This window comes from Musa acuminata, chromosome BXJ1-7 (assembly GCF_036884655.1).
Source record: "Musa acuminata AAA Group cultivar baxijiao chromosome BXJ1-7, Cavendish_Baxijiao_AAA, whole genome shotgun sequence".
In the NCBI taxonomy this organism is placed as follows: Eukaryota; Viridiplantae; Streptophyta; class Magnoliopsida; order Zingiberales; family Musaceae; genus Musa; species Musa acuminata.
Window position 1 is genome coordinate 1,183,265 of NC_088333.1, and position 12,954 is coordinate 1,196,218.

A 12,954-nucleotide genomic window follows, 5' to 3' on the forward strand; every position below is an offset into this window, starting at 1 on the left:
CATACATTTGATATCTAAAATTTTTTGTTTGACCATAGTATACCAATAAACTTATCAAGATTGAGAATTAAAGACCACCTTATTCGGTAATCTTTTCGATGATTTAACGATCGATAACAAAGTCTTAGTTCAAGAAAAAAAAAAATTAGTTCCACATCCATTCAAAAAATTATATACTTTAAATATTTGTATATTTCAAATTAGTTCGTGCTGATTAACCTAAAATTTCTCATCCAATATTAACTAGAAAAAAGTATATTTAGTGCATCTTAATTGATCGATGGAAATAGTTGAACATCAACGATATATTAAGCATTCTAAATATTCATATGTTTCAAATTAGTTCATGTTGCTAAACCTGATTTTTCTTAATATATATCGAGATATTTATGTCGTCATTGATGGTATCCACGTACGGGTCGGATCCATATAGCTTTAGGTCGGATTCGGTCGGGATCCTTATCGGATCCCGAGACACGATCGGTACCTGCCAAAGTTCCCATCTCGGTATCGGGTTTCGGGTAATTACCCCCCCCCCCCCCCCCGGCGGGGGGCACGGATCAAACCCCGATCAGCCTCTTCACACGCGTCGCTTCGCACGTGCGCGTGATGGGCAAACTCGAAGCGACGCGTGAGACCGGAACGAAAGCGCGTGTGGGCGGCTGCTGTCAGCGACGACATCGTACTGCGCACTCCAAAATGACCATCTTGTCCTCACTCGTGCTTTGAGATTTGCGCATAGATCTTTGATGGACGGCGACCGTCGAATCTACGAACTCCCGGAAGCCAATTCAAACTTTGATGCTCACAAGGTCATGGATGGCATTTCTGTCAAACGATAACCGGTAAACGAAGCTGGGACTGTGTTACGTCTTCCCCCCTCCACTTGCCGTCTTCTCGGTGCCCGAAACTCCAGCTGTTCACAGTTGGACATGAAGGATGACAGACCCCTAAATAATGGCAGAGATGCCTGAGATCGAAACAGGAGAGAAGGGGACGAAGGGAAGGAAACAAAGAGGGTGGTCATTCAATGAGAGCCACCACTGCCTTGAGTTCGATGTGATCCTTTTTGCTTGTTCATCTTAATCTTTTTGAATCGATTGTGTGAGAAGAAAAAGATCATTTCTTTGACTTGTCGATCACTGCGCGGGTTTGACAGGGTCAAAATGACTCCTTGGCCTATAAAGAGGCCAGCAGACGGTGTTGGCTCTACTCATTCCATTCCAACATCCAAAGCTCCCGGAGGACTTCCCCACTCATCATCTTCCTCCTCTTCTTCTTCTTCTTCTTCGTAGAGAGTTTCTGGTATGGATCTTCTGACAGAGGAGCAGATCAGTGAGTTCCAAGAAGCTTTCTGCCTCTTCGACAAAGATGGAGACGGTTTGCTCTTTTGATCCTCTGTTCTCTTTGTGTCTCATGGTTAATCAGTTTATGTCGAATAGATTGCAAATCTTATACGCTTAAGGTGTGTGCATGCATGTTTTTGGCTTCCTCTGGTCTTTTCCCGAGTGATATAAGATGGATCAGTGCATACATAATGCTGCAGCTATTTTTATGTGATGCTATGAAAAATGAAGATCTTGATCCCCAGTGTTGTGTACATTATTAACATGCAAGTTTCATCTTGGAAAAGTAGCAGTCGATTTGGATTGTTCCTTGGTCTGGAACGCATGCTCGTGAACTGGTCAAGGTCCAAAAGTCCAATCTCATAGAACACCGGAGTCTTTTGCTTTGACCTGTTCCAACATAAACACTGGAGAGAATTTTGACCATCGAAAGAATCCTTAACATGTCAACCTCATCGTGTTTTACCTGCTCCTCAATGGTTCCTTTGCCTTGGGTTGGTTTCGCAGGGTGCATCACGCTGGAAGAGCTTGGCACGGTCATCAAATCATTGGGTCAGAACCCGAGCGAAGAGGAGTTGCATGAAATGATCCGGGAAGTAGACTCGGACGGCAATGGAACCATAGAGTTCGGGGAGTTCTTGAATCTGATGTCCAGAAAAGTGAAGGTAAGTCACCAGCAAGTCATTCGAATACGGTGGCCAGTTCGATCGATCATGTTCTTCTCTGCAGGAGACTAATGTGGAGGAAGAACTGAAGGAAGCATTCAAGGTCTTCGACAAAGATCAAAATGGCTATATTTCAGCTAGCGAGGTAATAGTTAAGACGCTTCCGTCTCCCCTTTCGCCCGCCATCTAATCTTTTCCTGTTCTTGCTTGCGCAGCTGAGGAATGTGATGATGAATCTGGGAGAGAAGTTAACAGACGAGGAGGTGGATCAGATGATCAGAGAGGCCGACCTGGACGGAGATGGGCAAGTCAATTACGAGGAATTCGTGCGAATGATGATGGCTGTCTGATGCACATCCGAATTCACTCCTTGTGTCTCAAGGAACCACAGTCTATTAACGTTGTTTTGTCGTAGTAGCAAGTCCAGTCCTATTTATCGATTCTTTTCTTCCCAATTATGCACCGGACAAGTGATATTTTCTTGTGATCTGATCGAGAATCCTTTGCGCGAAGGAGATGTGTGCCAGAGGAGGTGCTCTCAGAATCACAAACACAATTTGCTGAGTTTTATATTTGTGATCAAAGCAGATGACCACTGCAAGTTTAATTTGATGACTACTTCTTCCAACAAATAGATGAACTGTGTGTGTGGAGTGATCAAAATTGCATCTCTGTTCTGATCAACTTTATCAGAAGCTTTGCTGATGGCAATCGACTCTGGCATCATTCGAAACGATGGTGACCGATCGACAGCGGCCAAGCTCGGATCAGAACCCGAGACTTGGTGTGCAAGTTGTAGGAATCTCCACATCTGCTTGTTTACACCTTTTCTGAGTCGAGTCTCATGCTGCTTTTAACTTGAATGGAAAAGTTCCCTTCTTCTTCTTCTTCTTCTTCTTCTTCTTCTTCTTGTTGCAACGGGAAATAGAGATCAGATCATGCTCTGTGGATGTCAACTTCCATCATGTTTATGGGATGAAAAATAAAGTGCAGTGGGTAATTACTAAAGCAAAGACTTCGATCCTAGAGAAAAATACATGGATCGAGTGTGACCTGCACTACTGGTTTCCGTGATTGGGATGCATTTGGAGAGTTCAACCAGGAGAGTCAAATGGGCTAAGTCAGGTCAGATGTTGTGTGGACTAGGTAGGAGGTTGTGGAAGAGACCCAGGCAAACTTTTGAATGGAAGACCAGTGTATTTGTGGTATGTATGCATGCTTGCTTGCTTGCTTATTGGTGGGGGTTGAACTCAACTCTAGGATTTTATTTTATTTTTCTTTCTCTGCATGATTGATTTTTATGTCTCCTCAGCTTAAAATTCTGACAGTTGCATGGGTTTGTTCCTTAGAACAAGGGCTACTATATTGAGAAGAACATAAGTTCTCTCTCTCTCTCTCTCTCTCTCTCTCTCTCTCTCTCTCTCTCTCTCTCTCTCTCTATATATATATATATATATATATCAATTAAAAATAAATAAATATCCAAATAGGATTCAGACATCAAACTACTTTGGATAGAGAAGTAATAGTTTGTAGAGTTTGGGATCATGTTACTCTACCTATTACCAAAAAAAAGAAAAAAGAAAAACTATATCATCAACTTTTGGCATTTGATTTGCTCAATTAATTGCATTGAGCCCAAAGAGTCCAAAATAGGGTGTGGCACATGAATTGATTGTTCTTGGAAGGGAGATCGTGAGATTGCTATATAGCAACGGACGACGATAGTAATTATGATAAGACTATGTTGACGTCAGATAACGTCTCATGCCTCGATTGACGTGATAGTATCTGGTCAAACAGATCATAACGTCGGTCGAGGCACATTAATGACTGCTCAGGCTCGGTTATTCATGTCACGCCAACACCAGTGTCAGACGCTACCAGCCTACCCCCTGCAAACGGGCAGCTCAAGAAGCAGTAAGCTTCCCTATAAATACCCCCTCATTTGTCGGGAGGAAGGGAGAAAAAAAACAGGCACACAAAAAGACTTTTTCATCTGAATCCCCCTTCACATCAACTAACTTGATCATCGGATGGGTCGGGCCGAGCACCCAGACCCAACCTTTATGCAGGGGCGAAGCCGAAGGTCCCCACGAGACGCGAAGCCGAGGAGTTCTTGCTCGGAGGAGACAACGACATCGTCCCGACCACCTTGGTGGACTCGAAGACTGTCTCAAGAAGATCCCTATCATTCGGACCCGAACCCAATCGCGTCGGCCCCGAGGCCACGACTTAAGATTATTTACACGAACACCAACCAAGCTTAAATTATCCATGCATGCAAAATTGGCCCATTCCTGCAACACCTCTCTCTCTCTCTCTCTCTCTCTCTCACTCATTTCTTTTATCCTCCAACTTGGACATAGTTTATAGTCTCTTCACAAATTCTATTAGTGATACTTACTAGTGCATTTTTCGGTTAAGGTTCAAAGTAGTTGGAGTGGAATGGCTAGCAGTAAATGTACTTACTGTTTTGATTGAAGGCTAATGATGAATGCAACCTTGATCACTTTTAAGATATGACATGATTTCATAACTAGTTTGTGTGGCCTTCATCTAGCAGCTAAGAATAAGAATAAGATTTGAAATTTGTGATTCTGTAATGACAGGATAAACTGCTGGAAAATGCAGAGACTTCTGAATTTTGTGAACCTGTGAAATCTCAAAGATTTAAGCACAAGAGGTTGCATATCTTTCACCCTATATATGAATCTGATCTAAAATGCTTCCATTGTAGTTGAAGAAAAACCTGATGTAGAACAAATCTATAATTATCAACATCGAAACCATTTCGAAGCTATGGTCAGTCCTTAATTCACTTCTGCCACTTTATCTAGGTTGAGATTTGTATGCAATTCAATCTAAGAGAATCCCTCTAATAACTAAAATAAACAATGCATTTGTTTGAGTTCATGTTTTTGACACTTCATGGAGTGGTTCAATTTATCATTTCACTACATATCAGAAAAGAAAGGGGCAATAGAGAAGAAGACAGCCTCATAAACTTAATCTTTCACAGACATATATAAACCACATTTTCTTGGGTCCAACCACTACTTTAACTATGAGCAGTCTCATGGGAGCTCAATCATCAATGGAACTCTTGGAAGTACTCCTGATTCACCTTCAACAGGAAAAATTTGTTGACAAAGAAGAATAACTTTAGTTCAGTTGGATATCATACCTTCAATTGAGTTAGAAATCCTAAAAAAGAACAAAGTCAAGTGGTTAGATTTTGCAATAAGTCCCTCAATTTGTTGTTCAAGCCAAAGTAACACAAAACATATTTACTGAGTCCACAGTGAACCATGCAAATCTTTCAATGCAGACTTGATTAGAGTGGTTTAGAATTAATTCTTACAACCAATACTCTCCCCTCCCCACAAATTGGTAACAGAATAATCACCTGTGTTGACCAAAAAGGTCAGTAAAAATGCTATCAAACTCTTTAGGAACTATTTCCTAGATATCATATTCAACTTCATCCTTTTCCTTTCACAACACCCTGTGATGTCTTAAGGTAGATGGTGGAGTTCTGTAAGTAGAATTTCCATCACAATGTGTTCATGATGTCAATTGAGCTACTTTCTTTCATTTAGTATTTTTATCCTACTTATTTGGTTCATCTCCTTAACTCACTACCGACACACGGATCTATCTATTCAAAGTTCCATAAATTTTGGATTATTTTTTGTTCAGAGGATAATTTCATCATTTTATGTGTTCAAATTCTTAGTTATCGGACGAACCAATCGTTTCAATATTATTTACATTAAAGTAGATACCATTTTATTATTTTCGTTTGGTGTTAATGAAGATCGACATGCTTCGCGCCTTATCTACTTCGTGATTATAAGGAGAGAAAAGAATTCTTTTGTTACTCACTGCAAATTTCAATAGCAGGAATCATGCTTGGAACATGGAGGGATCGAAACCTATGAAGCATGATCGATCACCTACCTACCTCGAGCATTTGAGATATCCACCTACAATCAATCATACTGCCTTATATTTGTTGACAATACAATAAATCACATTGTTGTGCTGCAAACACATCAAGTTCCGATCTTATCGTACATGTTTCTTCGAATTGAGTTCGACTATGATCGAGCCAGCCAACTAAAAAATGTTTATTCAGTAAAGAACAAATACCAAATCTTAAGTTCATAGCTGTTGTGAGCTGAAGAAAAGCCCTCTTAAACAAGTGGAGTGAAACTTTGTTCGAATTTAGGTATCATATGAATGAATGGCCTTCTTCGGTGTCTTGTTTGAATCTAATATTGGCCTCCTACTTGGATCGATAAACGTACAAACACCAAGCCAAGGATCCTTTCTAATGGTTAAAGATGGTAATCACTTCACATGATTTCTCGAATCAAATTTTACTCCGCCGACAACTAAGTAACTCTTAAACAAGCCGAGACCTTTAGCAAAGCTAGATTATGATCCAAACCATCTCGCATGAAGTTTATATGAGATACGACCGTCGTTAGTTACTGATTTCTTTTAACCCTTACAAAGAAAAATGCCAGTGCAATATGCATCCATCAGGCTGAAAAATGATATCAGGATATTTTGGCTCTAAAGTATGACATGCATGCATGTCACATTTTATCTGATCCTCTTACCTTTGGCTTTCGGCATTCCTCTTATGTTTTGATGCTCGAGTCACTACCATCTCACAGGGAACTAAAAGTAATGAGAGCCATGAGAAGAAACTTGTGCAGGCATATGAATATATAGCCATACCATTTTGGTGATGAGCTCAAGGGAGGTTTGACAGGCTTTTTGGATTGCATGGAAGCAAAACTCAGCTGCAGGAAGCGAACAACACTACATGAGAGCAGGATATATATATATATATATACCTAATCAGCATTTATCTCCCACTGGTAAATTAGCATGCAGTGACTGATTCGTGGACATCAGACAAATAAATCATGCAGAGATTGATGGACTCCTTGGCACACTTGTAGCAAGCAAGAGAATAGAGATCCAAGGTTGTCAGAGAAGCAACAAATTAACATCAATGAGCACCTTTGAGATGAGAGACAAGCTCATTGAATGAGTACTAGAGAACAAAACCACATATTTGTATGTACCTCAGGAAAATGAATGCAGAAGAGAGAGAGAGAGAGAGAGAGAGAGCTGTACAATATCTGTCCTCTTTCTGATCTATCAAACTAGTGATCATGTAAGGCTTCAGAAAGAAGAGGGAAAAAAAATGGTAACTGGTAAGTGCTAGGTTGAAGCATGTAGTTTGCAGTAACAAATCCCAGTTCTAATAGATTAACTGCAACTATACTAAGTCCATGTTGTTCATCATAAATTAGGTCAGGCAATTAAATTGAGAACCTGTGGGACTGCAGCATCTGCAACAGATAATATGAGCACAAAGTGCAACAAATGGATCATATCATTCAGATTATAGTATATTCATGAAGTCACAATACAAAATTTGCATGCAAATGTTGGTGCTGAGGAGAGCAAATTAAAAGGTGAGAAGAGATGGAAAAATACATGCTATGGTAAATGAGATTGCTGACATATGTTGTTGATAAATGAAACTTAGGGTTATATTCTGTACCTGTTGCAATTCAAAGAAACTACTGAAGGAATAACAAATCTTTGTCTAAGAGAATATATACTGCAAAATATGGTGGTCAAATCAATTCATCAGAGCATGAAATATAATAAGCACTCACAGAGGATAATTTGTAGGTTCAGCTCTCAAGGCCGACCTCTCAAACTTGCGGGTCTTCTTTGCGTCACAAAGTATCAACAAGATCAGCATAAAGAATAATAAAAACGAAGAGTGATGGATTCCAATTTAGCGACCTCTTCTCTCTGTGTCTCTCTCTCACAGATCACAGAGAGAGAGAGAGAGAGAGAGAGAGAGAGAGAGAGAGAGAGAGAGGTTAAAGTTAGGTTTCTCATGAAAGCTCGATTAATAGGTTTAGAGGGAGAAAGAAATTGGGGATCGAAACATAGTTTTGGTGCCCCCACCAGTAGATGAAGCTGCAACATGATCTGCATGTCCTCATCCATGATCTGGAAGATAAAAGAGGATGGAGTTATCAGATCATGCTGGCAGCTTGAGCTTCTCGTGGTGCACCACCCTCACCATCAAAACTCATGGCCCTCTCACACAAGATAGAAAGATGGATGGCTCTTCTCTAAGGCGGCTGTGGAGGAGGAAGAAGGTGATGAGGGAAAATATATAGGACAAAGGAAGGGGAAAGGCTTATTATCGTATATGCTTGTCATTGGTAGTCTGGTTTAGCTTTAAAGGCTAAAGGAAGACTAAGAATAGTGCAAAAGCGTGGTCCAGAATCAAAAGACAACAATGAATAATGTCATGCATGCTGGAGCTTATTAACTTGGAGACAGAGAGAGAGAGAGAGAGAGAGAGAGAGAGAGAGAGAGAGAGAGAGAGATGCATGGGACCATCTTGCCTGGGCCTGCATGTGGTTCTCACAGAGCTTCACACTTCACTAGGTTAAAGGATGAGGAGAGCATATTAACGAGTACATGTGATCTCTCTTGGGTGGGAATGGTAGAGAATAAACTCATTCATCTTTGGAATCTTTGCTTTCCTAAACAATTCATAGGTTACAATGAACATTGCATGTTGTTGTCTATTACAACTTTTGTAATCGATGGGTCGGTCAACTCATTATGATTTTATGCACATATAGTAGTCAATAGTTAAGAGGTAGACTACATACTGATAACAATTTCAATGCAAAAGAAATTAGTCTTCACCAATTCAATTGCTAAATACTTCACCAATTCTCGTTGGATCGACTCGATTTACTCGAGTTGATCATTCACAAAAAAACAAAAAAAATTTTGAGTGAATAAAGATAAATTTGCTTTAGAAAATATTCATTAAAGGAATTGAGTCTGGTTGGTATGTATGTATGCACCAATTTGATTTATTACACATAATTTTTGAATCTCAATCCATCATGTTCTTTCCCAATTCCCAATACGCATTATACTATGCAGCATCATTCTCATATGATGCTGCTGCTGTTCTATCAATTGCTTAAAGCAGCTGTCTGGTGCAGATTTCCTATACGGCAGCATACTGAAATCAGTACACACCATCAACAGCCTAATTCGAGCAATTAAGAAAGTGATGTGTCAGATGAGAATCTGCTTTTGGGAACAAGGAAATTATAATCTACAAAAAGATTAAAGGGACTGAGAGAGTTGTTAGAGACAAGAAAACATGTCAGCAAAAGATTTGCACTTGTTCTAAGCTCATACAGTCAGTTGTACACTCAGGTTTCTTTCAGGTGTCTTTTGCTTTCTATTTCATTTCAGAAAAAGTCAACCAAAATTAGCATGATTTTTTGATGAAAATGTACATTTACTTTGCCATGGGCTATGATTAATCTCTTCCTCATATTAACTGCGGTCGTTTTACTATCCTTGCAAGATTAAAAAAAAAACTTGGCAATAAGAAAATTACTAGACGAGGAACTTTCAGCATCTGCTTGGTGTAAAAATGTGCCACAAAAATGTAAGATTATGCCTCAAACTTGGAAAAAGTTAGACTTTTGATCCATGCAGCTGAACTAAAAATCATTAGTTTGGTAGTATATGCTACCAATACAGCTGAAGTTAGAGCATGAACTTGTTTGTATGAACTAAAAATCAATAGTTTGGGTAGTATAAGCTACTATATACTGAGTGCAAGTCACAAAGAAACAGCAAGTGGCTATTCTTTTCACTTGTTTAAGATGACAGTCCACACATTCTTCACATAGTTTTCAACAAATTATATGCTCATAAATAATCTGATCATAGCTGTATGGTTGAAACAATGTTAGTCATATTTTCCTTGTATATGTCTGTCATATCCCAAATAGATTAATTATGATATATATATATATATATATATATATATATATATATATATATATCATATCCAATGTTTAGTTGGGCAAGTGTTAAAATGATTACTATGACCAGACATACATGGGTTAGGTCATAGTGATAGTGAGTTATGGAGTGTGAGATTTGCCTGATAAACTTTTCTACTTGATGAGGATTTGCCTGGCAGCTTCACTCATTCCCTTGGGCACTTCTCAGGCACAAAACAAGTATGGAGTATAGTTGCATGAGAGAGAGAGAGAGAGAGAGAGAGAGAGAGGAAAAGGCCTTGTGATCAAGGGCATATGTTATGATACTTATGCCAGCCATTCAGAAAGGAAAAGGAGGGTGGGCCAAGGACTGAATCATTGAAAGCTAGCATGAATCATATCTTAGGTGAAGATAGATTGATGTTGCAGAACCATGTGAATTCTTGAAAGACACAAACAAAGAAAGAATAAACAAATTTAAAGCTTTATGACCTTTACACTCCTGCCATAAAATCTCACAAACATCTAATCGGATACAACCACAAGAACAATCACTCTACTGAAAACAATATCTCAAGAGAGATGACAAGAAAAAGATCAGAAAGGAAAGAAAAAGATGCGTGGGTGCAACTACCAAACCAGAAGAAAGCTAGACCAGATGAAGAGGATAGGAGCAAGCCAAGAATAAACACATCATAAAGCACATGAGGAACAGACTAAACCAAAAGTACAAAGGTAAAACATCATGCCCTAGCTAGTGAAGGAAGCTGATAGGAGTATGCCACACCCATAGCACTCACCCCCACCATCTGGATTTATAGAGGATGAGGTGCTGGGAGTGATGGTGCAATAGAAATCTCTCACAAGGAAAGAAATCAAGTGTTGATGGTGGTGGTACACAAAATATATATATTTAAGCCAAAGCCCAAATAATAGATATTGGACTGCACGTAGTAGCTTCTACATGTAAGTATATTACTCCAAGATGGATGCAAATTAACCTAGGTTGAGATCAACATAGTTTATGGCTTCCAAGAGGGGATCAGATGGAGTGTGCTCCTCCCTCTTCAAAATTTTTTGGCTTCTTGTACAAGGATGGGCACATGGTTAATTTTCTAGTGCAGCGTGCATGCGTATATCTTAGTTTATCGTGCAATACATGCGTCATTACATCTAGTTTGATCGATCGATTAATTAAGAACAAGCTCCATCAATTTGTCTCCTCTATTTGCTTTGCTTTTGATCGAGAAAACATAATGTTTCTATAGAGGAAGGGCCAAACAAGCCAAAATGGAGGTGATGCATCAACTGTGAGCTCATTTCAAAAGGATGCATGCCATTAGGAACCCTAGAATCAGCAAAACCTAACTTGCTGTGGTCCAGTTCTTGCTTCATGATCAGTGCAGTGGCCTTCCCTTTTTCTTGCTTCGTGATCATTGAATTGCTGTGGTCCAGTTCTACACTCCCCCATTCAAAACAATACTGACCTCCGACAACAGGCACAAGAAATCCAATATCCATTTTCTTTCAGCTTTATACGAAAAAGTTTTACAGATGCTGATTAAAGAAGAAAGCATACCGATCGATATGTTGTCATTTAAATTTTCAGTCTGGTCACTCGAGGATTTGTGTAAGGTGATTGATTTCATAGGTTGATGATGCACTCGAGGCAATCGATAAGATGCAGAGGAAAATAGCATGGAAAGCTAGTGAGAACTGAGATTCTACTGAAGCATGAGAAGTCAGATGTACTGAATACTGATGGTGAAATACATACATTTTCAATTATGAGTCAGAGGATGCTATAATCAATTCAAGTATGATCCATTTTACAACTGAAGAGAGCTTAGATTTTACAAGTATTGGATTCACAAATCATTTCTTGATTTCAAAGACATAATGGTGATGTCAAAAAGATGTAAAAGCCTTGATTTGCTAGTAAAGGTTAAGGTCTGTGAAGTTCTTCTGGAGGAATTAAGTGTCATTAAATCTTTGACACTCAACAAGGATTCATGGATACAAACTGCACTAATTTGGCATGGAAAGAACTTTGAAGCTGATGTGGGAAGCACAGAGCAAAGACATGCAACTGGCACAGTCATTGTGTGTGTGTCACACATGGCATGCAAAAAGAGAAACAAGAGTGCAAGTGAGCCAACCTTTGGTGGCTTCAAGAGGCAAGTGTCAGTGTCCATCCATATATCATCCTTGTCCTGTGAAGTGATCTCTAAATCTTGTGTGTGTGATGGATATTGCACAACTGTATGTATGTATGCCCAAAAACTTCAGATGATAAATTGCATGTTTGTATTCGGATTTGAGAGTACAAACATCAGAATCACACAACTTTAGGATGGATGCCTTTCAAGTTTTTGATGGAGCTGATCACATGGGGTTCCCAAACCCATCCATTGAGCCCTAATTCTTGATGGATCATATCAAAGTCATGTCTGAAAAATAATGCAAGTTATGCTTTACCAAAACAAGATATGATATTTATAAATATGTTTTCATATAAAATTAACATGCAATACTTTTTTTTTTTTTGTATCTAATGAAGTCATATCAAAGTCATTTCTAAAAATTAATTCACAATTAGGTTTTGTCAAGACAACACCTGATATTTATGAACATATTTTCATATATAATGAATATGTTATACTCCTTTTTACATGCTTCTGTAACTTTGATATTTATCAAATCATGAAAATATTTTTAGAGGCAAAATAATTCACAATCATGTTTTACAAAAAAAAATAATAATAAATTGATACCTATATGTTTTCATATCAAAATTTATATATATTTTTAATCTGCTTCTATAACTTTTATTTGATAATTTGTTAGAAGGAAAATAATTCTCAATTATATTTTACAAAAACAACATCTGAAGTTTATGGATACATTTTTCATATCAAAATTATTTTTTTAATATAAATTTTATATTTATTAATATGGTAAAAAAATTTATTCGCTAGAAGGAGGGCTTGAACCTCCGACCTTGTGGTTAACAGCCACACGCTCTAACCAACTGAGCTATTCCAGCTTACGAAATACATTTGAAAT

At 38.6% G+C, this 12,954-nt stretch overlaps 1 protein-coding gene and 1 non-coding gene across 2 annotated transcripts; one reads left to right on the forward strand and one right to left on the reverse strand.

Moving 5' to 3' along the window:
* Positions 1-998: 998 nt before the first annotated feature.
* Positions 999-2,898, forward strand: LOC135678103 (calmodulin-like protein 11). Its single transcript, XM_065190497.1, has 4 exons — positions 999-1,380; positions 1,854-2,011; positions 2,076-2,156; positions 2,227-2,898. The coding sequence occupies exons 1-4, from the start codon at positions 1,308-1,310 to the stop codon at positions 2,359-2,361; spliced, it is 447 nt and encodes a 148-aa protein (XP_065046569.1). The 5' UTR covers positions 999-1,307; the 3' UTR covers positions 2,362-2,898.
* Positions 2,899-12,860: 9,962 nt separating this feature from the next.
* Positions 12,861-12,934, reverse strand: TRNAN-GUU (transfer RNA asparagine (anticodon GUU)). The gene has a single exon. It is a non-coding gene; the product is annotated as a tRNA-Asn (tRNA).
* Between the last annotated feature and the right edge of the window lie 20 nt (positions 12,935-12,954).